The sequence below is a fragment of the Halichondria panicea genome, chromosome 15, assembly GCF_963675165.1.
Source record: "Halichondria panicea chromosome 15, odHalPani1.1, whole genome shotgun sequence".
NCBI classification, from domain to species: domain Eukaryota; kingdom Metazoa; phylum Porifera; class Demospongiae; order Suberitida; family Halichondriidae; genus Halichondria; species Halichondria panicea.
In genome coordinates, this window is record NC_087391.1 from 4494901 (window position 1) to 4518811 (window position 23911).

The 23911-nt window shown below is 42.6% G+C and overlaps 8 protein-coding genes and 1 non-coding gene across 9 annotated transcripts in view; 5 read left to right on the top strand and 4 right to left on the bottom strand.

The window, feature by feature from the left end:
* Positions 1-5174, top strand: part of LOC135348601 (anaphase-promoting complex subunit 1-like) — a 38010-nt gene extending 32836 nt beyond the window's left edge. Inside the window, exons 31-39 of the mRNA XM_064546872.1 lie at positions 2682-2946; positions 3006-3076; positions 3132-3183; positions 3503-3559; positions 3615-3698; positions 3820-3915; positions 3971-4169; positions 4585-4747; positions 4961-5174. Coding sequence (XP_064402942.1) covers positions 2682-2946; positions 3006-3076; positions 3132-3183; positions 3503-3559; positions 3615-3698; positions 3820-3915; positions 3971-4169; positions 4585-4747; positions 4961-4964 — 991 coding nt within the window. The 3' untranslated portion in view covers positions 4965-5174. The remainder of the gene's footprint in view (positions 1-2681; positions 2947-3005; positions 3077-3131; positions 3184-3502; positions 3560-3614; positions 3699-3819; positions 3916-3970; positions 4170-4584; positions 4748-4960) is intronic.
* Positions 32-2543, bottom strand: LOC135348606 (RING finger protein nhl-1-like). Its single transcript, XM_064546880.1, has 2 exons — positions 2467-2543; positions 32-2316 (listed from the first exon to the last, which is right to left on the bottom strand). The coding sequence occupies exon 2, from the start codon at positions 2271-2273 to the stop codon at positions 102-104; it is 2172 nt and encodes a 723-aa protein (XP_064402950.1). The 5' UTR covers positions 2274-2316; positions 2467-2543; the 3' UTR covers positions 32-101.
* Positions 5124-11021, top strand: LOC135348608 (spermatogenesis-defective protein 39 homolog). The gene is made up of 15 exons (XM_064546882.1): positions 5124-5281; positions 5544-5697; positions 6113-6324; positions 6545-6660; positions 7193-7425; positions 7958-8026; positions 8217-8343; positions 8589-8691; positions 8826-8853; positions 8927-9000; positions 9207-9294; positions 9346-9456; positions 9771-9998; positions 10634-10834; positions 10887-11021. Coding segments are annotated over exons 1-15 (1764 nt in total). The 5' UTR covers positions 5124-5279; the 3' UTR covers positions 10905-11021.
* A 1683-nt stretch (positions 11022-12704) lies between these two features.
* Positions 12705-14279, top strand: LOC135349280 (protein 60A-like). The gene is made up of 2 exons (XM_064547787.1): positions 12705-13010; positions 13110-14279. The coding sequence occupies exons 1-2, from the start codon at positions 12797-12799 to the stop codon at positions 14111-14113; spliced, it is 1218 nt and encodes a 405-aa protein (XP_064403857.1). The 5' UTR covers positions 12705-12796; the 3' UTR covers positions 14114-14279.
* A 275-nt stretch (positions 14280-14554) lies between these two features.
* On the bottom strand, positions 14555-15750 carry LOC135349171 (probable E3 ubiquitin-protein ligase HERC4). Its single transcript, XM_064547666.1, has one exon. The coding sequence runs from the start codon at positions 15722-15724 to the stop codon at positions 14615-14617; it is 1110 nt and encodes a 369-aa protein (XP_064403736.1). The 5' UTR covers positions 15725-15750; the 3' UTR covers positions 14555-14614.
* A 74-nt stretch (positions 15751-15824) lies between these two features.
* On the bottom strand, positions 15825-16987 carry LOC135349172 (probable 2-ketogluconate reductase). The gene has a single exon (XM_064547668.1). It carries the CDS (start codon positions 16911-16913, stop codon positions 15936-15938), a length of 978 nt encoding a protein of 325 aa, XP_064403738.1. The 5' UTR covers positions 16914-16987; the 3' UTR covers positions 15825-15935.
* Positions 16988-17043: 56 nt separating this feature from the next.
* On the bottom strand, positions 17044-19973 carry LOC135349169 (uncharacterized protein sll0103-like). Its single transcript, XM_064547664.1, has 7 exons — positions 19618-19973; positions 19273-19378; positions 18895-19136; positions 18494-18683; positions 17959-18302; positions 17602-17785; positions 17044-17431 (listed from the first exon to the last, which is right to left on the bottom strand). Exons 1-7 carry the CDS (start codon positions 19812-19814, stop codon positions 17159-17161), a joined length of 1536 nt encoding a protein of 511 aa, XP_064403734.1. The 5' UTR covers positions 19815-19973; the 3' UTR covers positions 17044-17158.
* A 63-nt stretch (positions 19974-20036) lies between these two features.
* Positions 20037-23911, top strand: part of LOC135349167 (ral GTPase-activating protein subunit alpha-1-like) — a 31486-nt gene continuing 27611 nt past the window's right edge. Inside the window, exons 1-8 of the mRNA XM_064547663.1 lie at positions 20037-20249; positions 20449-20559; positions 21117-21187; positions 21716-21773; positions 21910-22224; positions 22618-22727; positions 22917-23067; positions 23417-23883. Of these exons, the coding sequence (XP_064403733.1) occupies positions 20144-20249; positions 20449-20559; positions 21117-21187; positions 21716-21773; positions 21910-22224; positions 22618-22727; positions 22917-23067; positions 23417-23883 (1389 nt within the window). The 5' untranslated portion in view covers positions 20037-20143. The remainder of the gene's footprint in view (positions 20250-20448; positions 20560-21116; positions 21188-21715; positions 21774-21909; positions 22225-22617; positions 22728-22916; positions 23068-23416; positions 23884-23911) is intronic.
* Positions 21431-21522, top strand: Trnai-uau (transfer RNA isoleucine (anticodon UAU)). The gene is given in 2 exon segments: positions 21431-21468; positions 21487-21522. It is a non-coding gene; the product is annotated as a tRNA-Ile (tRNA).

A 23911-nucleotide genomic window follows, 5' to 3' on the forward strand; every position in this document is an offset into this window, starting at 1 on the left:
TAGTGGTCATGGTTGACTGCACTTCGACTTTTAACTTGAGCCAACCAACCTGAAATCTTCTGTAGAGTAATAATAGTTCAGTTTGAATGGTTCAGTTTGGTCTAGAATACTTTTAAGAAATTCGTGCTATGCTCAGCAACAATTAGTGAGTCATTGTGGTCAATTAAGAGCCCATATATGGAGGAGCGTTCCATCTGTGCCTCGTTCCCATTTAATGTGAATGAAGTGATGTAATTTCCTTGAGATGAAAAGACACTGACGTAAAATGGTCCATTTTCGCTTACGTACACTGTGTCAGCACTGTCGATAGCTATGGCCCACGGATTCTTCAATTTTTCACCATCAGCTTTTTGCGAGAATGCTCTCAGAAACTGTCCCTCGGCAGTCAGTACTTGAACTCGATCGTTACTGTAATCTGTCACATACAGATTGTTATCACTATCAAATGCAATATTACGTGGATTTTGAAATTGCCCATTATTGTTGCCGTGCGAACCAAAGCTTTTAACCAGTGCTAGATCAGTTGAGAACACGTGGATTTTGTGATTTCCGGTATCTGCCACATACAGCCTATTGTCGCTTCGGTTGTAGCAAATTCCGTGTGGATTTTTCAGATTATCACTGAATTTGCTACCGAATGTTGACATATATTTCCCGTCAGAACTGAACGCTTGAATACGATTGCTTTTGTTTTCTAGTATGTAAATATTATCATTTTTGTCCACAGTCACTCCGCATACACTTGAAAACTGTCCAACTTTTGATCCATGCGTACCAAACGATTTTAGTTTGTCGCCTTGTTGTGTGAGTATGGAGATACAGCTTTCGTTGGTAACGATTGTATGTCTCTTGCTGTTAACGGCTAAACTTGTCGGTTTTCTTACTGCGGAAATGGTTTTAACTGGCTTGCAGAAACTCTGCGGTGTTGGAGATACTTTCAATGTTAATGGACTACCATTCACATGATGTCCATTGACTGTGACATGAAGTTCATGCTTCCCCCTGTTTCTGTAGGTGACATTGTATTGGCCATTTTGTTGCTTCACTATCCTACACGGAGCTTTCCTTGCACTGTTTATATGCACTAATGTAGCAGCAGGGGGTGCCTTTGGGTTCGATATGTTAAACACCATTGTTTTAGTTTCTTTACCTTTGAATTGAGGACATATTTCACTGATCTTGATGTTCTTGGCGCAAACTCGCTGGAGATCTTTTCTGTCCCCAATCTCTAATTCCACATCTGTCAATAGCTCTGGGTACGTTTCGTCTGGTATATATTCGGCATATATTTGTTCGATTCTCTTTAGTACAGGCACTTTCATTTCCAGTATTTCACCGTCAGTTCCTGTTTCTAGTCCCCCCTCAGCGTACTCGAGACAGCTGGTCAGTTTCACCTGAGTGATTTCCACTTCATCCCTCTGTGCTGCCAGGCTTTTCAGTTGCTGTTGTGTCAGCTCTTGTAATGCATCTAGTAGTTCCCCCTGTCTCTGTTCCAGAATGTGATGTTGTTCTTCAATCTCCTTTCTTATGCTTGTTTCGAGGGCTGCTCTTTTTTCATTTACTTTTTTGGCTAGGCTGTCAAATGTGTTTAGTGCTTGACGAACATGAAGTAGCTTTTCTTTCAGGGGTGTGAGACTAGAAATAAGTTCTTCTTTGTGTTTAGGGAAGACCACGGTTACCAGATCGAAATTGTGATCATGATGCAGTCGATAAGTACAATGGCTGCAGATCAAGAGTTGACAGGTATCACAGTAGAGTTTCAACTTTTTATTGTCATGCTTGGAGCATCGTGCTAGCTCTTTAGTGGGTATTATGCTAGCAGTTTCATCTTTGACCTCATGAAGGGTGAAAATCTGATGACTCTTCAGAATAGCCATTTTTGAGTGGGCATTTTTGCAGGTATCACAGATGAAGTGAGAACAGTCCTTACAGTATGCAATTGCTTCTTCTTCCTCACAGCTACCGCAATGTGTTGGGGTAGACTTTTCGGCCTTGTTGAAAGCATCTTGTATCTCAAACAAGTGGTCAATGTGGAAATCTGATTGCAGTCCAGCCACTCCCCTCTCTGACAGTGGGACGATGTGTCGACAGGTGGGACAAGTGAGGGAGCGTCCATCCTTGGTCACTAGCTTCTCCAGACACGGGGACTTGCAAAATACGTGAAAACAAGGCAAAAGTTTTGGCTGCTTGAAAGGTTCGAAACAAACAGAGCATTCGAGTTTATCATCGAGTTTCTTGAGAGCTTCTTTCGTAGTGGTAGTCCCTTCAGCCATTTCAGTAGCAAACTTGAGTTGTATTTTCAAGAGGTACGGGTATCTGAGTACAGTATAGATATGTACACATATTACATATTAAATAAACAATAAACCAGTAACAAAATAAGTTTGTACTTATCTTTTTAGTACGTTTCAAAGAGTCTACTGTCTGTAACTATATAGTGTACCCATTAATTTTATTGTTGTGTACCTTTGGAAGTAGCGGATCAGTTTATTCTTTGTTCTGACACACAAAGAATCACATGTGCCTTTAATGTTAATTATAGCTCACATGACTTATTCTTGTGGGGAATTAGTATATGAATATCGTTTTTGGCAAACCTAACTCAGCTTACCGCTACTTATTGCTTTTAGCTACATGCAATTGTACTTTTAATGCTCTTAACGTACCATCCATCCACACAGGTACTCTCTAAGTCGTAGCAACGAGTCTATCGCAGCTCTCTTGATCTCCCTCTACCCCGTATTCCCCCAGGCTAGCACTGACAACCGCTACCACCTTCAGGCATTCAGGCACCTCTATGTCCTGGCCGCAGAGACCAGGGCACTCGTCACGCGAGACGTGCAAACTGGTAAAACTTGTTCCGTTGACGTTGAGATCTGGACTGGCGACAGTGTAAAACGTGCCACCACTCCTTGTATTGTTCCGGATTGGAACAGCATTGACAAGGTATGAAAATAATTATGGGATGAGTTTTTCTTGTCATTTACAATTATTATACTTTGTAGATTTGTGTGTGCAGTGAGTCTCATTGGCCGATGACCTTTGACCTTCAATCAAGCCTGCACAGCAAGCTAAAGTGAGTGCAATACAACTTTCACCGACATTTTTATCTGTAACTGTACTGTCTTCAGGCACACCTTACCCAAGTCTGGTTGTGTCACTGTTAAGAGGAGAACTACAAAGGTGAAGTGTTTAAAGGATAGATTTTCAGCTAATTGTGCATACTACTGATATTTTTTTGTAGGAATGAGTTACTTTGTTTTGTTCTAATACTGACAGTAATTAAGTAAGTGGTTTCAGCTCACCTAGTGCACTCCTCTCTGTACATGTCAGAATGCACTTAATTCACTACCATATTAAAAGTACCACTAAAGATCGTTAGCCAAATGTATAATTATGTATGGGGCAAAAGGTTCAATTGGCTTTTCTATTATTTGATGATCGAGTGGTGCTTTATTTCTGACCATTACCAAAACTGTAACTGTTTCTCTTCTCCCTACAGTTGACAGAGAGCAGTCTTCACCAGTGGAAGTGTGGGCTGGGTATGGTGAGGGGAGTGGTGAGTTACCTATAGCTACCTCTGTCAATATGAATGTTAACAGTTGCTTGTTTAGATCGATTTGTCACCATCTGATCTCCCCGGTGATTCTGTTGTGAGAATGCTGTGTCAGCATCTTGCTCTACCGCATATGCAAGAGGTGATTCCATCATTGTACTTAGTGATATGCAGTAGTTTTTGTCTTACAATAAAGTTCTCGTTAATTAAGTTTTAATATACAAGTTAAGAACTTTGAACTGTAATCTTGACCCTCTTCGTAGGAATGTCCCTGGACCAAGTTTCTTGTGGCTTGTCTGTTAGAGTGTGTGAAGAAAGAGAAGCTTCAAATATTTCCATGTCTGCTTCAATTGGAACAGGTTAGGCGGAATCCAAGTCATATCCATCATTTTTATGCGCTTTTCTTTCCTGTAGTACACCCTGAAGGCATTCAATTTCAATGAACAATCAAATACACACTTCTTGTGGCAAATCAAGCTAGCCCAGGCATTGAGTCTCCGTGGCAACTGTAACCAAGGCAATATCGTAGAGAGGGAGTTTACCGATCGGTTGGTTATGAGACTGAAGAACTGTCTGGAAGAGAAAGCAGTCCAAGTGTTTGGCTCTGTTCAGAGTGAGTGTATATAAAAATAAATTATTAAATAGGAGTAATTTTGTAGAGTACGGGAGCCTGCCCAAATTTTTCAAATGATGGCTGTATTTTCAATCCTGCAACACACAAAATCGATGTAGCTAAAATTAGGCCTAATTGGTGGTTATTGGTTAGTACCAATCAGAAGCCCTGTATAAGTGGCACTATAATTACATACATGTAAATGGATATCGTGAGAATTGTTAATTTGTGCTATGAATTAAAAATTCGTACATGGCAAATTGTTACAACAAAAAGAACGTCAACTTGTCACTGGCCTGTGTCATGAATTAATATCAAACATTGTGAGAATCACATACAATAATGAGAATATATTTTGTTTACCCTTCTTCCCGGCTCTCCCTGCACTATTAACTGGCTTCCCCCTCGTGTATAGAACTGAATGAGCTGGAGAGTGTGTACCTGAGGGGGAGTCCCTATGTGACTGTGTCAGAGGAGGAAGGTCGACTGTTGGCCTCAGCTCTAGTGCTCTGGGGCTTGCCTCACTCTACTCAACTGGGCACTGGGGGACCAGCGGTTGTACAGTATCTATTGGCCAGGCGAGTGTTGTCTAGTTAATCTGCCCAAATTCCATTGGGTGTCTTTTGTCTCATTCACCGAGCCGCCCCCAATAGTTTCAAATGTACTGTAGAGTAGTGGTAACGAAGGCTTAGGCTTGTAAAGGTGAATATTGCATTGTAGGCTATTCTTGTATAGATTCACCCAGCTCACTACTAGTACTAACCCCTGCACTATTCTTTTTTCTTCTGCAGTTAATGTCTTCAGATAATGTGCCTCAACACAAACAATGTCATTTGTCATACATGTATGTCAATGGCATACTGTTCTGTTTATTCATGGTTTATTGTTGTTGTCAAAATTACTGAGAATGCATTCCTGTGGTGTACTGATGTTTCGATATTCTTTTTTAATTGGACGACCTTTGCCATAATACTATATCCTGACCATAAAACGTAACATAACAGAGCAGACTTGTTTGTAAAAATCTACATGTAACTGAGCTAGCTGAAAGGCTACGGACACATTGAAGCTATCTGCATACTCACTGAGCACCATTCGAGAATCAAGACCATGTAAGTTTGTATAGGGAGAGCTTGAAAATGGCCTTGACCCCACCCAAACTTTGCATTTAGACTCTTCAAGTACAAAGCTAGCTAGCTAGCAGCTGCATGCAAAGGGGTCATTTGCTAAATGGTGCTGTTCTATTTTTAAAGGATTATGCACTCCAATACTTTCCTAGCCCACTGCATAATATACTGTAGCTCCTAAATTTCTTTCGTTTCATCCATCCCTTCCGGCCCCCACTGCACTGCACTGTACTGCACTGTACTGTAGGAATATTCCAGGTCGACCCAAGTCCCCATCGATGAGCAGCAGCAATGATGACCTTACAGACAGGGGGAGGTTTGGGAAGAGTGGGTCGTTTGGCAGTAAACCAAAGTCTTCGCCTGGTTTGGTCAAGTGGTTCAAAAGCAAAACAACCTCAAAGGTATGCCCTCAGTCTGGGATATTGATCAGAGCAGTATTGAATCCCATGGAAACGTCTACTAAGACTCAACCAAGTCCCAACTCAATAGAAGCATATAAACGTACCTCGATCTATGCATTCTAGGTATACTAGGGTTGTGTGTTTGGTTTAGTTTTCTTATTTGTAATTCGATGATTGTGTGATGCTTAATTTGTTTTAATGGTATGTTGTGAAACGATTACCAACATTCTGCACCGTACACAGTATAATTAATGTGTATTGACAGACGCTACACACACACACACACACACACACACACACACATTCATTGCATGTACACACTGTTTCACTTGCTGGGTATTTCAACAGTGTGTACGTACAATAGCTGACAATGTTTTCACCTTTAGCTTTTACTTCAACATACGCAAACGCACAGAATGATCTCTATGAGGCGTCACCCAAACCGGATGAGTGTCATGACCTAGCCGTACATTCACCTCGTGAGACCAGCCCTGAGATGTCCCCAGAACCGTTAGAACGTGGACTCTCCCCCGATAATTTCTTCAGTTTCACAGCCGAAGATAATGTGAACATCTGGGGTGATGACTTCACGTCCATACTGAAGAGATCCACCATCAGAAAGCTGAGGTAAATTCAATCTAATACAGCTAAGAGTGTATTTCCTTAGTTTATGCACATATGAAGTAGTTACAGTTAGTGTAACATGACGAGGAGGTAACATATCCTTTTTTAGCATTAATTTTAGTAGCTTACGCAATAATTATGTATAGCGTGTCTCTTCACTCAAAATTCCAGAATGTGACTTGGCCATTGCTTTTTGTTTATGTACGTATTCTATCTCCTTCAGTCTGATCAGTGAGGAGCAAAAAGTGGCCATCCCAATTCAGGAAACTGACGGCACTGTGGAGAATATCGGAGTGGCTTTTGTAACAGCTGAGAGGACGTCCAAACTCCTCCCCAAAGGTGAGCACTTGTTGCTCTGTGTTTTGTCCAAAAATCGGGAAAATTCGATTCAATTACACTATGTAGATATGTTGTAATTATGGTATCAAGACATTCTAATTTTCTACGGTCCCGCATGTAGCAATGTGATACTGGATCACTACGTACATGTATGGTAATTTAATTTTGCTCTCACAAACATGGTAAGCCTTTTGTGGGCACCGGGGATGCTTGAAGCCAACTAGTGCCTTTGTTGTCTCTTGGTTGCCTAAATGCTTATTATTCTTTATCGGGCATTTGGCCAACTGATAATTAGGGCCTTCTAATTATTGCTTACAGTGAAACCTTCGATAAAACACCATAACTTGTCCTTTGCAAAAACTTTGTAGAAAGGTCAGTTTGTTTGTTTGTTTTTGTGGGAATATAAAATAAGGGACTGTCATCTGTCTGTAGAGAGGTAATTTGATACAATGTCTGTTTTGATTACTGGTGATTTCCCTGCCACAGTAGTTACCAGACTAGCTGAATTTGATTAACAATGACCCATCTGCAGATGTTGTTGGTGCGATGAGAGCTACTTCTCCCTCCCCACTCGACAGCTACCAGAAAAAGAAAATGGTTGGAAAGTCTACGTCTGCCTCTTCTTTAGTGGGGGACCTCAGACCTTGGAGTAGGACCGATGCAGCCTTCCTCGCCACGACAACGTCCTCCGTCCCGGTTCCACGCTCCTATCCCAACGATGCCGAATCATTGAACAAAGTAGTGCTGCTTGAGAGGCAGATTGAGGTGAGTGTCAGAGGGGACCGGGAGTGAGAAGTTTTAGGGGCAGGGTTTCATCTAGTGGGGGGGGGGCTGGGGTGAACCTTCCCCCTAAAATGCTCATCTTCCCCTCCAAAATGTTTGTAGAATAATGACATCATCACATTAGTACTGTCTATGATGTGCAATATGTAACTAGATCTACTGTGATGCACTAGCATGTAATAGGGGGTGTGGTCAACAAATGTGTGAGTGGCCAAACATTTTACTGCGTGCGTAAACCTTCCCCCCCAAACTTTTAATCCTAGATGAAACCCTGAGGGGGTATACAGTTAGTAATAGATTTACTACTGTAAAGTGTACGTACTATAGCGTCATTCTAAGGCTACGTACGTAGACATCATTACGTAATGGTGTAATCGACTAAACTGTATTGCCTGTGATCGTGAACGCTAATGACTTTCATAGCGTGTGTTGACTAACTGGCCTACTTACGCTGTGTAGACTATACACCTAGCGTTACTCTCATTATAACCACACCCCTCTACCCTCCACCTAGGAGTTGAAGGCGGCTTGTTGGAAGGCCCCGTCCATCCGAGATACCATCGACAGAATACTCATTGGAAGAGTAAGCTCACACATTATATTATTAAGTCATATCAATCATTTATTATTATATAGTCCTTAACTTGCTACTGTAGTCGTAAAAACGAACTAGACTTGGTAATATGTGCGTGGAGTGGCACAAGTCCCCTGTTGGTTTATTGTGTTACTATAATGATACGCACAGATTAAGTGTAACCTTGTTTACGTCATAGTCGTACTGCCTGGAATGGTACAAGTCCCAGTTGGAGAAGAGAGCTCTGTTGGATGCTGCCATAGACAGTAACGATGGCAATTGCATCATCACCATTCTACTGTTTATCAAGAAGACTGTCAACCAACGTACGTTCAGTGAAACCTGTTTCATTTTGTTATTATGGCTACCAAAATGAAGTGTGTATAAACCAACTGTATTGTTATCTACATGTAAGTTGAAACAACCACTTCACTTTCAATTTGAGAAACCTACTTATTGACATTTCATTGTTTTGGAGGTGTTTTTCAAAGGCTTCACATACCCACTTGATACTTTGGTATGCATTTAAAGTGGATCTTATTATACGAATGTACACATGGTGTCCTTGTAGCGATTCTACTGGGCATGCTCAAGAAACGACCTGTTGCTATTCGTCACTACGCCAGCTTCTTGAAACAGCTAGGAGCCACTACTGAGTTGACTAACTTGTATAAGTGAGTACCTGTGTGCAGTGTATTGTAACCTTGCTTCTTTCTAGAACATTTACTTTACAATAGTTGCACAGTCAGTAGTGTTGATATCCCTCTAAGTTCTTTTTTTTGTCGTGAGTTTTAATATTCCTTTGCAGGAGATTGGAGGAGAATGAGCGGCTAGCGGTAAGTGCATTAGAGCATGCTGACAATTTACGTGTGATTATTATGTCACTGCTGGTATCCCCCTTCATCACAGGACATCAAACTGCAACAGTGTGAGGCGGAGATGAACCCGGCTGAGAGATATGCCAAACTCAGGGACTGTCACGCGTACGTTACGTGACTGTCGTGTATGCTGCAGTATTGCACACTAAGTATGTTCTAACCCATGACCTCATTTACCGCTATCAATTAATGGGGATAAGATTTATAGATCTTTGTAGTTCCCTAAGTGCAGTGTAGTGTACGTGTGCATGTCTCATAGCAAGGTTATGTCACACTGAGCTCCAGTTGATTGACGAGAGTTCCCCATACAGCCATTTCTCTTCCACACCTGCGCTAAAGATAGACGCCAGACATGTGGAAGACTACGCAAGACTTACCAACCAGCAGAGAATGATTGAGGTGTGTATTTGAGCGAGTATTGTCACATGATATTCATCATGTGATTGACAGGACATGGATGGACGTGGAAGCGCTGTAGTTCTTCGTGTCGGAACTGTACTGTTCAGATCCATGGTAACCACTCTTCTTTACTGCTGCAGGTATCACAGAAGCAAACCTGAAGTGAGTTTTAGTATTTAAACCCTGTGCAAGCATTCTACGTAGGTCAATTTAAATACTCCCCTTCCCCTCTATACACCATGGGGTGTAGATTGTCATTTCCTAAGTTAATCCTCCCACTGTATTCATGCATGTATACACATAGTCTATGTTCCCAAAGTCTACGTTCCCAAACCGATTTTTCTTTAATAGAACAGTTAGCGACCTAGCGTTATTCTAGAGACAACTTGGCTTGCGGACGAGGCTAGTCTAACAGTTTATTCGTCATCTTATTACTTTGTCTCCCATTCCCCATGCACCACCACCCCTGACCTCAGACCAACACAGCCAGCCCGGTGGCCCTCCGACGTCAGTTTAACATTCCTGAGAAGCAATACTTCCAGATGTATCTACTGGCGCTGTGCGTAGACGAGGACTGGCGTTCGATTGAGGATCTGGTGACTACTAAGGGCTTTATGGGCATGGGCAAGAAGAAGAAAAGTCCAATTGGGTTTGAGAGAATCGTCAAAACTATCGCTAGAAAGAGTCTCAAGCCACCAATACAGGTCAGTGCATGACTGCGTATGATTATTGTAAAGGGAGGGTTACCTGGAAAATGTCATTGTTTTGGTGTCATCTTATAAAAACATTAATAGAAACTTGTACTACATTATGAGCTCATGCGCACTACTCCCCCCCCCCACACACAGCACTCTCTCACCCACGCCACACACACTACTCCCCCCCCCTGCCACAAACAGCACTCTCTCTCTCTCTCTCTCTCTCTCTCTCTCTCACTTCACACACACTACTCTCACTCCACACACACCACTCTCTCACCCACTCCACACACACCACTCTCTCTCTCACTCCACACACACCACTCTCTCACCCACTCCACACACACCACTCTCTCTCTCACCCCACACTCACCACTCTCTCACCACTCCACACACCACTCTCTCACCCACTCCACACACACCACTCTCTCACCACTCCACACACCACTCTCTCACCCACTCCACACACACCACTCTCTCACTCACTCCACACTCACCACTCGCTCACCCACTCCACACACACTACTCCCCCCTCACACACACACCACTCTCTCACTCCACACACACACCACTCTCTCACCCACTCCACACACACCACTCTCTCACCCACTCCACACACACCACTCTCTCACTTACTCCAGATCCTCACAAAGTACTTGACGGAGGTGGATGACATTGAGCTGCGTCTACAGCTGGCTACTGAGGTGGGCGTGTTCGACGTGGGTCTTGATTGCCTCAAGGCGCTGAAGGACAAAGAGAAATTGAGGAGCTATATCAACTGCATACCCACCAACAAACACTGGGACTACAGACCGAAGATAGATGCATTGCTAGCCAACTCAGTGAGTTCTGTAGATGATACTGTTCAGCACTTATTTATTATCTTTCCCTCAGCAAATCAAATGGAGATAGTGAACAAGATAAGACTTTTATAAGCTGCTGACAATTTGTTTTTTACTCTGTATAAGATTTCTACATTAAAGTCAATTGTTGTGTTAACGATCTTTACCAAATCAAAATTTTAATTGATTGTTGCATGCAGAGTGTATCACCAACTAGCCTCCTTCACCGGCCTTCATAGAAAAGAAGAACCCTAACCACTTCCCTATAGCTAAGTGAAGTGGGAAGTGCGGCCTGGGATCGAGGCTATAATCACCAACCAGAGATTATGTGCAGGCCAGCTACGCAACATGTATATATATACACTTCCCCAAGTTTAAATTAAAAGCTCCATAATTAAGGTACACTAATAAATCAACTTTTTCATGATCAATGTACACATGCATGTTGTATTATTGTGGACATACAATATACCACCACGTCACGTATAATATAATTACACTCTGTTAACAACCACCTCCGGTCCGATAAAGGCCAGCTGTTATATAACGGCCAGGCACCCAGGTCCCAAATGAACAGTTTGTGTACAAAACAACCTCTCAACAAAATGGTTTCATTGTATAATGTGTATATATAGCACATTCATAGTTAGTTAGCATTAGTTATAGCACTGTGACCCAATTGCAACATTTCCCCCTCCAACATGGTATACATCACATCATAATTATTAATATCAGCAACACTTGTTGATAAAAATGATCAAAAAACAAGCTAGCTAGTATTCATGTTTTTATTTTTGATGATATTGGTCATGAAAGTGGTTTGTTTTAACCAATGCATGCAACATGATAGTAACCGGGGCAACAATGTTATAGCTATATAGAACTCACATGGTAAGCTAGGTTTTTTTGTATATGCTTGACAATCGCACCTACCTACCTAATATAACCCTTACTGGATTTAGCCCTTAACTTTAAACTCCATACACTAAATGACAGACACTCTCCCCTTAAGAATAATTGTATAGTGCATTTCTTTGCTGGGATCTTATGAAACACACATTGTTAATCTAGTGAGATAATTATAGATCCACATGCACATGTATGTAAACACTAGAGTCATCCATGCGGATTGCAATATGGAAACCATACCTGGCCATGTGGATCAGCCAGCTGGTGTTGATGAACTAGTACACAAGGGAGGTCCTCTGACACTACACACTAAACATTTTATACAAGAGATACACAACTATTATGCAATTTTTACTTCACCACAACACTATAAAAGAATCTATTGTGTAATCAACAGATAAATCAAGTACATTTTTAATGTACAAAAAATTAATGTTCACCCACAACAGATAAGCTTTCAAGAATTCACTCAATGCAGGACATCAAAGCCATTATGTACTAACACCTAGTTCTCTGAGACCAAACAGACAGCCCCATCTGAGTGAATTGTCCAACCCCTTCACTTTGACACCTACCACTTAATGGGACCTGAGACTATCCTGGGTCAACCCCTGGCTGCCAGGCTAACAATGGGTGGGTAAAAAGCCCAAAAATATTCTCAGCCAGAAAAGCCACAAAAACCATGGATCCTATGGGTCATTACTATTATTCATTATTCAGTAGATCTGATCTACATGTAAAATTGGGGGGGGGGAAAGTGGCCACCAAGGCCCCAGTAGAGTACTAAATAATGGGAGGGCCATTGGGGCCCTGGCTCCACTGTGAATTCCTGAATGCCAATTAAGTTGCAATTGACCAGGAATGCATGAATTCATGCAGCACTCCTGCTGAGTTGACTAATCCCCAGCAGTTAGGAGAAAGAGGCTGATTGTTATGAATATCATTTAATACCGACTCCATAATCATTTGTCATGAATATCCTTACCAAAACTATTAAAGAGTAACTGCACTGACTCGAACTCCAAAGCAGCATCCATATCCAAAATTGTGAAGATGAGAGTGTTTGGAAGCTTGCAGTTGTTCTTTGCTGTCGGGGCACTCATACAAATGCAGCTTTGTTGCAGTGAAGGCAGGGAAATTGAAACTGGCAAAAACGATGTTGCTCTTGGATACCTGGCCAAACTCAGAGAGGAGATAGCTGACAATGAAGGATCACCCAAAGATTTGAACACTGCACCAACTACCATTCATTGTTTGCAAGAAAAAGGTTAGTTTTGTGTGTTACTGCTCATCATATTTTTATTGCAATTTTGCTTGTTTGCAATGCACACCAATAATCTTCTTTCCATTCTTTATTCTCCTACAGCTGTTGTGGACAACGAGTTCAGGCCAAAGCAAGCTAGAGACGAGGGAACTGAATGTGGAGCGAATGGAACGTTTATTTTTGACTGGGAGGCTGTTGCCAACACTACGTCTATAGCTCTGAACAAGTCCATCCTCCGACCATACATGCAAGTTGTCAGCCAGTTGTTCAGAGACACCAATGTTATTCCAGTCAACATCAGTATTTCGCTGCAATTATTCTACAAGAATATGACAATGGGCAGTGATTCTGCTGTCGATGCCTTGTTCCGCTTGGTTAAAACCGTCAATGTAACGAGCGAATCGGATGGATGGATAGAACTCGACATAACATCGTCTATCCTGTCAATGTGGTCGCCAACCTGTAAGCAGTCGCCCATTATTCAAGTCACATGGAAAATGGAAGTCGATTGTGTCAGTCACATGAACATTCCAATCCAATTTGTTAATCCAGCTGAAGTGGAGCTTAATAATACCCTCCTCCGCGAGCAATGTAATGATTTACAGCCACTACTGCTTGTGTACTTCGATGATGGGGATCTAAAGCAGGTGATAATGGGCCGAGAAAAGTTGATAAAAGAAGAGGAAAAAATTGATAACCGTGATAGAAATGACGCTGAAAGTCCGTTGTCGAATCGTCGTAAAAAGAGACATAATAACATAGGATGTCGGGTGGTGGATTACATGGTTGACTTCATCGATATTTACATGCCTTATATGGTAACTCCTGCTAGGCTTAATATTCGGAGATGCACTGGTAGTTGTAATGAATACTACATTGTGAGTGCGCGTGCAACGAATCACTCTTCCATACTTACAGCTGCAAAATATTACAATGATCACAGGTACTTTCAAAGGAGTGACTCCATCATGTATAACGAGCAACATAGTTGGCCGTGTTGTGCTGCAATTGGGTATCGATCAATCTATGTCACGATACGGTATAATGGTAGCTACAAATTGATTTTGTATCGTGATGGAGTTGTTACTAAGTGTGGTTGTAGGTGATTTCCCACTCGATTGAACTCATTGCTTGAAAATTTTCTATTTGATTTACTCCATTTTTGAATACAATGTTTACACAGTGTTGTGTTGTTTACTATTCCGACATTTTTCATTTTCCAATATTTTTTCCTATCATTTATTGCGATTAAATATTAGTTACTTGAAAGTATATTGTTGTCAAGTTTGGATTCTAGTTACACAAGTGCATCATAACCGTGCTGCAGGATGAGGGGAGATTGAGGGCGGGCCCTCGGAGCTTTCTTTCCAGTGGATCAATAATGATTTCCCTGGCCAATCCTACACATAATTATATAGCAAAATTTTTTTTCTAGTCGTTATAAAAGATTATAAATTTTTTGGTAACGGTCAACAGGGAGTCACTCCGGTCCTTGACTGCAGTGAGTGGCTAGATATGTATGGCATTCCTATTTATGGTGAGATCAATAATCAGTATAAACAATTTTTCAAAGTAGTTCAGTACCTGCAATATAATTGGTATACACATTAAACTATTCTATTTTCACACAAAACGAGTGTATTCCAGTACTTGCAATACACATACACAGGTGTCAATGTTTCTAATAGCTCAATGCACTTAGGGTATGTAATCGTTTCTTCCTTTCTTCTTCCCAGCTGTCCATATCCATTCCACCCCCATCCGTACACCACCCCACGATCACTCAGGGCAACAGAATGCTTGGATCCACAGCTGATACAGACAATATTCACATCTTCCTTCTCAAACTCAACCAGCGTTGGCATGGGGACAGTGACAGTGGACTCTGAGTGCCCCAGCTGCTTGTGTTGGTTCCAACCCCAAGAATACACGTCTCCAATCTCAGACAACGCCAAACAATGCCAATGTCCACAGCTAATGTCTTTAATAGCCAAGCCATCCAGTGCAGCCACAAGTGAGGGCTGTGTTCTTGTCTCTATGTCTCCTTGTCCAAGCTGGCCTCGTGAGTTCAGACCCATAGAGAAGAGAGAACCGATCGAAGAGAGTAGGAGAACGTGATCCGTGCCACAAGATACTTTAATGATGGGGATACTACTCGTGAGCAGTTGATGGCCAATCGATATGGTCTCTTTAGCTGCTGCATCATTTGTTAGGGGAGAGATGGTACAAGAATGGAATTGTTTGTTTTTCAGTAGTGCATATAACGTTCCGTCTTCAAGCGTTGAGAAATTAGGTATACCTGACATCGACAACTCCTGTTCACTCACAAACATTGTTTCTTTGTCTTGTGGATCTTTAGTTGCTAATAAAACCTTCGAATCAGTGTTCAATATCATCTTGCAGCCAACTTCTTTGATCTCTGAAATATTATACTTCGTCAACTTGGAGCTAGCCAGTACCGTCTTCCACCTCCCAGTTGTAAGTACTACATCGTCCTTGAGTGACTCTCCTGTTATGTGCAATGAATCCCATGTGCAGCTGATCTTCAACTCTGGTCTGGTCGGAGTTCGAGTGGAGAGGGTCAACAGTGGCAGTGGGGTGGAAACAGACAGAGAACATACATCTTGGTTGTCTGGCTCAGAGTGAGGCCCCAGTTGTTCACAACCATTGAAGCCCAATCCAAGAAGCACCCACTTAGCAATTGTTTCTTCCATCATCCTTCAATAATTAATTATGTCACATGGTCTTACATCCCACCTAAAAGAGGGGTGGGGCTGGTCTGCAGAGCTTACATGTGAATTCATTTTTCTACATACAGCAGAGATCAAATTTTGTTCATTTCAAATTTTGTTCATTAACACAATCACAAAAACACATAAGGACCCAGTAAAGCAACAGCTGGTCACATACTGTCAGACTATACATTAATTAGCTAGACTTGACTTCGTTCACCATCTCCTGTCCTTTTAGAGCGGCCCAAATATTGTTAATGGTCATCTGTACCATCCCTGCTCGTGTGTGTAGGGTAGCACTGCCAGTGTGAGGTGTGAGTGTGACGTTGTGGAGTGTGAGGAGGGGGTGGTCTCGTGGTAGGGGCTCCGGGTCCGTCACATCCAATCCAGCACCTGCTATAGTTCCATCCCTCAGAGCAGCAACCAGGGCGTCTTGATCGACCAATTTCCCACGAGCAATGTTCACAAAGATACTAGACCTTTTCATGACTTTGAATTGGGGGCTGCTCATCATATGGTGGGTTTCAGGGGTGGATGGTGCTAACAACACTACATAGTCAGACTGACAGAGCAAGTCATCCAAGTTAGGAGTGTATGTTGCATTCAATGATTCTTCAATCTCCTTACTATACTTGCTCCTATTGTAGTAGAGTAGCTTCATGTCAAACCCCATTGCTCGTTTTGCAAACTCCAGTCCAATCCGTCCCATTCCGATAATCCCAAGTGTGGTTCCACTGACCTGGAATCCAAAACTGTTCAACTCAAAATGTTCAGTGCTCGGATCTCTCGAGATCTTGTCCCCGTCAACCACCCGTCTAGCCGCAGCCAATAGCAACGCCCACCCCATGTCAGCCGTAGCAGCATTGAGGACGTTTGGTGTGTAACCAACACGAATGCCTCGTTCGAAACAAGCCTTCACATCAACGTGCTCATAACCAACGGCACAGTTGCCAACAACCTTCAGATTGGGAAATGAGGCAATCAACTCTACTCGAACAGGGGGAGCCACAAAACAGAAAATGGCTGATATTTTGTCTCTGTATTCTTCCACTTGAGCTGGCTGCACCATGTTAAAGTTGTCTTCTAGGAGCCTCTGCAGCTCAGGATGCATAATGGAGTGCTGGTAGACAAACGGCTTGTCAGGAGAGAAACTGTTCATGCTGTTGGAGGCCATCACAGATCACAGATCACAGATCACATATACATGAGGGCGTTTAGTAGTCCAGGCCTTCTAAGGTGGTTTGGGGAGGGCGTGGCAAGACTAGGTAGTGGTGAAGATCTAGGCTATGATAATTGAATGCATGTAGCTTTTGTACAATATAAATCCAGCCAACAACAACAATTAGGACAGTCGGAACCATTCATCAACACAAAAATAAAGGATGGAATAAAAACACATTAATATTTATTGGCAGAAAGTTAAAAAATTCCCTTCTTCCGATTGACCATTCTCGTCTTGCTGGCAGTACAATACGGAGAAAAGGTGTCATAGGCAGACGCACTGGAAGTGGGTGGAGCTAGAAGGCTGGCCCCACTCATTGGAGGTGGGGGTGGGGGGTTCGACAAGCTGTATGGTTGCGAGGTCTGACTCCTTATGTAGCCATCAATGGTTGGTTTCATAGCAGACCTCTGTTGCCAATGAGAGCCAATATAGTTCTTCATCACAGCCTTTCCATGCCTGTGGTAGGTGATCTGGAGAGAGACAGAAACAGTGACACTGTTACAATATTTAATAGGCTATGGAATGTGATTGAACTACTTAACTGTTTAAATATTGAAAGAAGCATCCTGTTAGAATACTATTACATGTACTTCCTAGCAGATCACACGCCCACACCACACACACACACACACACACACACCTTATCTTGCAGGCCACCCAATGACTCGTCAACAGTCTCCACAAGATGCACCCCCAGTGGCCTCCGGAACACCACACTCTCTCGTATCCTCCCCCTCAGATTGGTCAGGAGGTCCCTAGCTCCGGGAATGTCCCCTTTTGTGGCAAGGTTTGAGGCGGACTCCAGCTTCTCTGCAACTTCACATCTGCAAACAGAATACGTAGAGGTTATGACAGCAACAAATCATGTTAAAAAGAAGGCAAATCTCTAGCCAAACTATTGCATATTTTGTGTGACAGTACATGTACATTCACCAACTGTAAGCAAGTTACTAGCTTTAACTGTAGAGACGTGTACTATTTGTAGTATCACACATACCTCAGTTTGTGTAGCTCTATATCGTCATAGTAATCGGAGTGTACTGGCTTGGAGACGGTGATGTTCCTCACAACTGTACACTCAAAGTCACATGTGTTGGGCTTGCAATTCATCACATCAAAGAACTCCACATGACACGTAACCATGGAAACGGTGAGAGCCTCCGTGACGTTAGGGTCGGCAACTACCGTCACTTTAGCCAAGATACACTTCTCCTCTTCACAGTAGATATCTGGGATGCTCACTTCGTACACTTTGTTGGGCTCCTTTACTTCAGTCTTGAAGGTGGTGAGTGGCTTGGTGATTTGACAGTCCCCGACAGCCTTGAAGGTCAGCCTCACATTCTGGACCGTGTGGAAGGTTACAGTTAAATAAGTACAATATATCACAATCACAGTTCATATTTGTATCCTATTGTTGATTCCTTTACAGCCTATTACATTGTAACGTGTAAGTTGCACTATTTAGCTATAATTATGTAGAAGCTGCCACAATTCATGAGGGATATCAAATACGTACTATTATATCTCAATACCTGTGCTGCCACGCTGAGCAGTCCCCCCAGGCAGTCGCAGAAACTCTCCGGGATGCTGTCACTGTTGTCAATGTAATAGAAGAGTCCATTGCCAGCCTCTGCTATATTGTGGAGAGCGTCTGCATCATGCTCAGAGCCGAAACCAAATGTGAACACACAGGCTTGGCGATTGATTTGGCCCAACAGGGATCTACGTAAGAGAGGAGAGCGAATAAAATAATAGTATCAGATTTAGGCCTTCAAAGAATAATTCAGAAGGAAAAGTACAGTTGGGAAGGGGGAAATAGCTTCAACACTGCATTGCAATTACGAATTGATGGGTATGCAATGCACAGTAGTGTAGTAAAAAGCTAAAATGTCAGCAAGGAAGCATGAACATGTACAAGAGGATTGATGCTCACTTTGTAGCTTTGACGAGAGCCTTTGAGTCCTTGATCCCCACATTGGCCTTGCCATCAGTGAACAGCAGTACTGACTCCACCAGTGAGGCATTAGCAGCCGAGATCCGGTACAGGGTCTCCAGAGCAGCGAGTAAACCTCCACTGAGGTTGGTGTGTCCTCTTTCCTTGAGGGACGAAATGGCCTTCTCAGCCAACTGTTTGCCTGAGGCATCCATGGTTGTCAGGGGAAGTTCTATACGAACCTGTGGACAATTTAAAAAATGGCTGGTAGCTGAACTATTGGTAAAACTCAGATATAAAAATTTTCAAAAAGTATCCGCACGGATGGAGTACTCAACAACCTTTTGCAAGTAGCGATGCTTTTTATAGTGAGCTCACCTCATGGTCAAAGGAGACCAGACAGAGCTTGTCCTCTCCCCTCAACTGCTGTGTCATGAACTGTAGTGCCTCCTTCAACAGTGGAAGGTGGTCTTTCATGCTGCCACTGGGAGGTAGAATTGAGTATCATAAGCCAAGCATTGTTTAAAGTAGATACATGTACTATAGAAGGGATTTTCGCTAGTACAAAATATAGGTAGTATCATGTTATTAAAAATAAGAAGACACCTTATATAATATGCGACCACAATATTGAATACAGTTTCACTATATACAAACCGGAAGGACTACTATGCTTTAGACCCTCCCCCCCCCCCCCTCACACACTAGTACAGTATGGCCCACCTCCTATCAATGGCTGCACAGATGGTAACAGGTGCCCTTCGATCCTCGTTGGGTTGAGCAAGGGCGGTCACCTTGGCCATTACCGTGACCTCTGATGAGCTAACGGGGATCTTCAGGTACTCACTGAGAGTCTCCAGAATCAGAGAAGAGTCTGGGATGGCCATTGGGTCCTCTTTGTTCTTGTCTCCTCCTCCCATACTGTCTGTGATTTCGATTCAGGTGAGCAAATATTGAGTATTGAGTTAAAAAATATGAAAGGTCTACTACTTATAGTTTTATAGCAGTCCAGGTACTAGCTAGGTACGTACATTCTGCAATTTCATTGCATGTTTTTGTAGATAATTAATTATGATGTAGCAAAATACTTAAAGGGAAAATCCCCTTGTTACTAAACCCAGCTTGTGATGCGCTCAGAAACAGAGCAGGTCAAAGGTCAATCACAAAGTCCAAAAGCAGGAAAGTTCATAATGACTCTAAGATGATGGTGATTTGTGTATAGAGCTGAAAACACACTCTCGCTAACAGTATGAGTAGACGCAGAGACAGACAAGCCGAGCACAAACAACTGAAAAAGTTCCTGGAGCCCAGCAAGGACTCGTTGAAGAGACTCAGATCACTCAACCAAGGCCTAGGTCAGTTTGGCCTACTGTACTGTACACCTGTCACTCTAGCTCTATGTATTTGTCATAAAGGGCTGTACAGTCAGGAAGTTGTCTCCCTTCTTTCATGGTCCTAGCGAGTAGGGTTTAATAGGGCGAATAGAGTCTACATCAAAAGTTCATTCCAATATATAGCTATCTAGTAAATAGTTTTTTTGTTGTTAAAATGCAGATAAGAGCACTGATGAAGAGATCAAGTCGTTCTACACTGAACACTCGTCAGCCGTCTTCTACTGTGTGTACACCTCATTCACCATAGTCGAGGCTAACATACACGACAGAGGTGAGTGTGTCGCCTTGGTGTTTGTTATCGTGCACTATGTATTGTACGCACCTTACTAAGTTACTATCTATCAAGATAAGATGTTTCTCAAACCACTTGTACTGGCGTAACAATAGGCAACTCTAGCAAACAAATTGAACAGGTATTTAATCCTCACAACACATTCGAATCCCTAGAGGTAAACTCAGGTAAGTTTACAAGTTACTGTGCTTGTATCTTATCTAAATCTATTAAGGCAGGGCCTTACTACCGTATAGCGTTTAATTTTCATGGGCAAGCTGACCTCTGTGAAAATTTTACTTACGAAAACGAAATTCAAGTTCAACTGTTCAAATTCAACAAATTTTTAATTCCACGAAGAATACCCGCTATATTATGGTAGGGAATCATGCATTGAAGTACAACTCAAGTCAATTACTCATGCAGCAAAGTGGTTATGGGGTGTGGGGGTGTGGGAATGGGTCTCTGGAGGTTTTTGGTTGCCATGGGTACATGTAGGGTTGACACTGATAATTAATACTTTAATTCACCACTCATAATGTGTTCATCCCATTCAGTGGTGAAGGGCAAGGGCTACAGTGAGATCTTCATTAAGGACCTGATAGAGCTTGTTTTGCCAGCCCTACAGGTAAGCCAAACTTAGACTAGCCTGAGGAGACAAGCTGTTTAGTTAGTCTAGCCTTAAGTAAGCTGTTTAGTTAGTCTAGCCTTAAGTATTGCTGTGTTGTAAAAGGAAGCATAGTTTTTTGGGTGTATAGCTTGTAATGCCCTCACAGTTTTAGTGTATCCTTGCGTACATAGCAGTTGTCTTACTCACAAGGAATACAGTACGTTGTGTTTGCTCGAGTATTATTGTGAGTAACTATTGAATTCCCCAGTGGCCCAGTCGGTTAGAGCGTCGTACTTATAAGCAGTATTGGCTGAGCAATGCGAAGGTCGAGAGTTCGATCCTCTCCTGGGGAATATTGTTTTTGGTTTTGGTAGTTTGAACGATTCATGATAATATTATTGCTCGAGCCTCTCCTGGGATTGGGGATAGTTTTTGTTTTATTAATATCAAGAAGAAATCTTCAAAAACCTCTCTTCTTGTTTTTGTGTGCTGCAATAAAGACTTTTTCAGACCTGTGTGTATGTTTTCCATCTGTTCTTCCTGTAGAGAGTGTTGGAGTTTCTGCCAGAGCTGATTCACAGGAAGTGGCAGTTCAACAGCATATGTAAGTAGCATTGGGTCTCTAATGTCTCTGTTTCGCTTATTAACACAAAAGGAGTTAATGAAACTTGTAAAATCGATCCTTCAATCGTTCATGTTGATCACAGTATTAATAGTACACTTTTCTATTCCCATTCCAGGTACAATAGTTCGTAAGCTGTTCCACCCTCAGAATGGACTCAAGATCAGGAAATATGCACTCAAGCTACTAGTGCTCTGGATCCAAGCCCTGCAGGAGAATGCTGGTGATGCTTGCATGGAACTGTTTGCATCAGCCATCCCTCACTTCCCTCCTAATAAGACTCCGCTAGGCCTCCCCACGGACTCATTGGACACGCCCACTTTCTCAGCCGGTGGTCTGTGTGAGCGCTATGGTGTGTACTCAAGTAGCTCAGTATCTGCTGACAATGGTGGACTGATCCCCAAGAGTAACTCCATAGGAGCAGCAATGAAAGGTTGGTTTACATTCTATGGGCAGGGATGTGCCCACACTGGTCGAGGATGGTTTGTGCTAACCACCTCTTCGGCCTAGCTACATAATAAGCTGCATGTATAAAGGAGGTAAATGTGTTGTGTGTTAAATTGTGATCGATTTAAATTGTGATTGAGGATTTCAAAAATTCTTGGGTAAACATCACTGTAATATATGGGGGACATGTCTGTGTTAATTGGTAGTATAACATGTACACTAAATTTAAACTTGTGGTGTGCGAGTGATTGCCCCTCCCCCCACTTGTTCATAGGTGTCGTCAAGGTGCCATTTGTATGCAAGTTAAATGTTGTGTATAATTGTTGTGTATGTACAATGTCCATTTGAATGCTGTTTTACTAATTCCCCTTTTCCATAGATGTGGTGCATGTGGGCATGATCTACCCGCTGTCCTCCCCTTCCTCTCTGGACAAGGATAACCTCACTCTGGAGCTCATGGAGAACCTCCTCAAGTGCCTCACTAGTCAGGTGACTAACACTACATGCCTGAATGAAATTCGTGACATTCTAGAATTATTGATAAAATGCATGGACAGTACTAGAATTTGACAACTAGTGTGAGCATTTGATCCTTTGGACCTAGTAGCATCTTGTACAGTAACAATACATGCAATTCAGTGCTGCACATTGCTTTTTCTAACCAAATTTTCCCCATAGCTGTTCTCTCTCCATTGGGACGATCCCTCCAACTTTGTGAGGGGGTTCAGCTTCCTATTCTTCCTGTTCAAGCTCTTTTACCTTGCCCCCCTCTACAAGGAGTTCAGGGCCAAGGCTGGTCTGTACACACAACCACCACCACCCACTATCCGTGAGTAGCGCTCTCGTTCTGTGTAGTTAGTGATTCCTGCCTATGTATTGTTAAAATAATGAACATCACTATTTTATACGCGTACATGTACATGTATACTCTAGCTATTACTAGAATGTTTTGCGAGTGAAAAAGCCAAAGCAGCAAAAAATGTGGCACTTTGTGATCTAACTTTTTGCGTTCTGGCAAAGATCATGATGCCCTAAAAGTACCTGTAGAGGTTTTTGCAGTTTTGTTGTTGCAAAGCAATCAACACTTGCAAAATTCGATGCTCCCGAAATATTTTAGTAATACAGTTACTGTACTGTACATGTATACACAATCTTGTGCTTTATATACTGCTATGCAGATTCTTCTGAGGGTAATGGTGATAACGAGGAGGGCTTACAGACATTGCCGGAAAACCCCTCCCAGGAATCACACGTCCTCAGCACACCCCCATTGTCTCGTCGCAAACACGGGCGCACTAGCCCCTACCGAATGTCCTCTGTGATCAAGCTCGAATACAACACCTCTCATCCAATCTACGCTAAGATCCAGAACCTTATACTACACTCTATCCTCAAGTGGGTCCTTCCTAGTAATGGAGGACAGAGAAGCAGCACCACACTTGAGAGTAGCCCCTCCTCCTCTCCCTTGTTCCCACGGAGGATCAGCTTCCCCCTGACAGGAGTTGAGCTCATGAGAGAAATGTGGTTCACTAATCGAGACAACGTGAATTTGTTGCTGGAAATTTGTCGAGTTGGATTCCAGACTCCACTCTCTGAGGCCACCACTTTGAAAAAACTCATTGAGCTCTACTTTCACTGGGAGCAGGTAAGTGTCTGTGTGTGGTGGTTTGCTG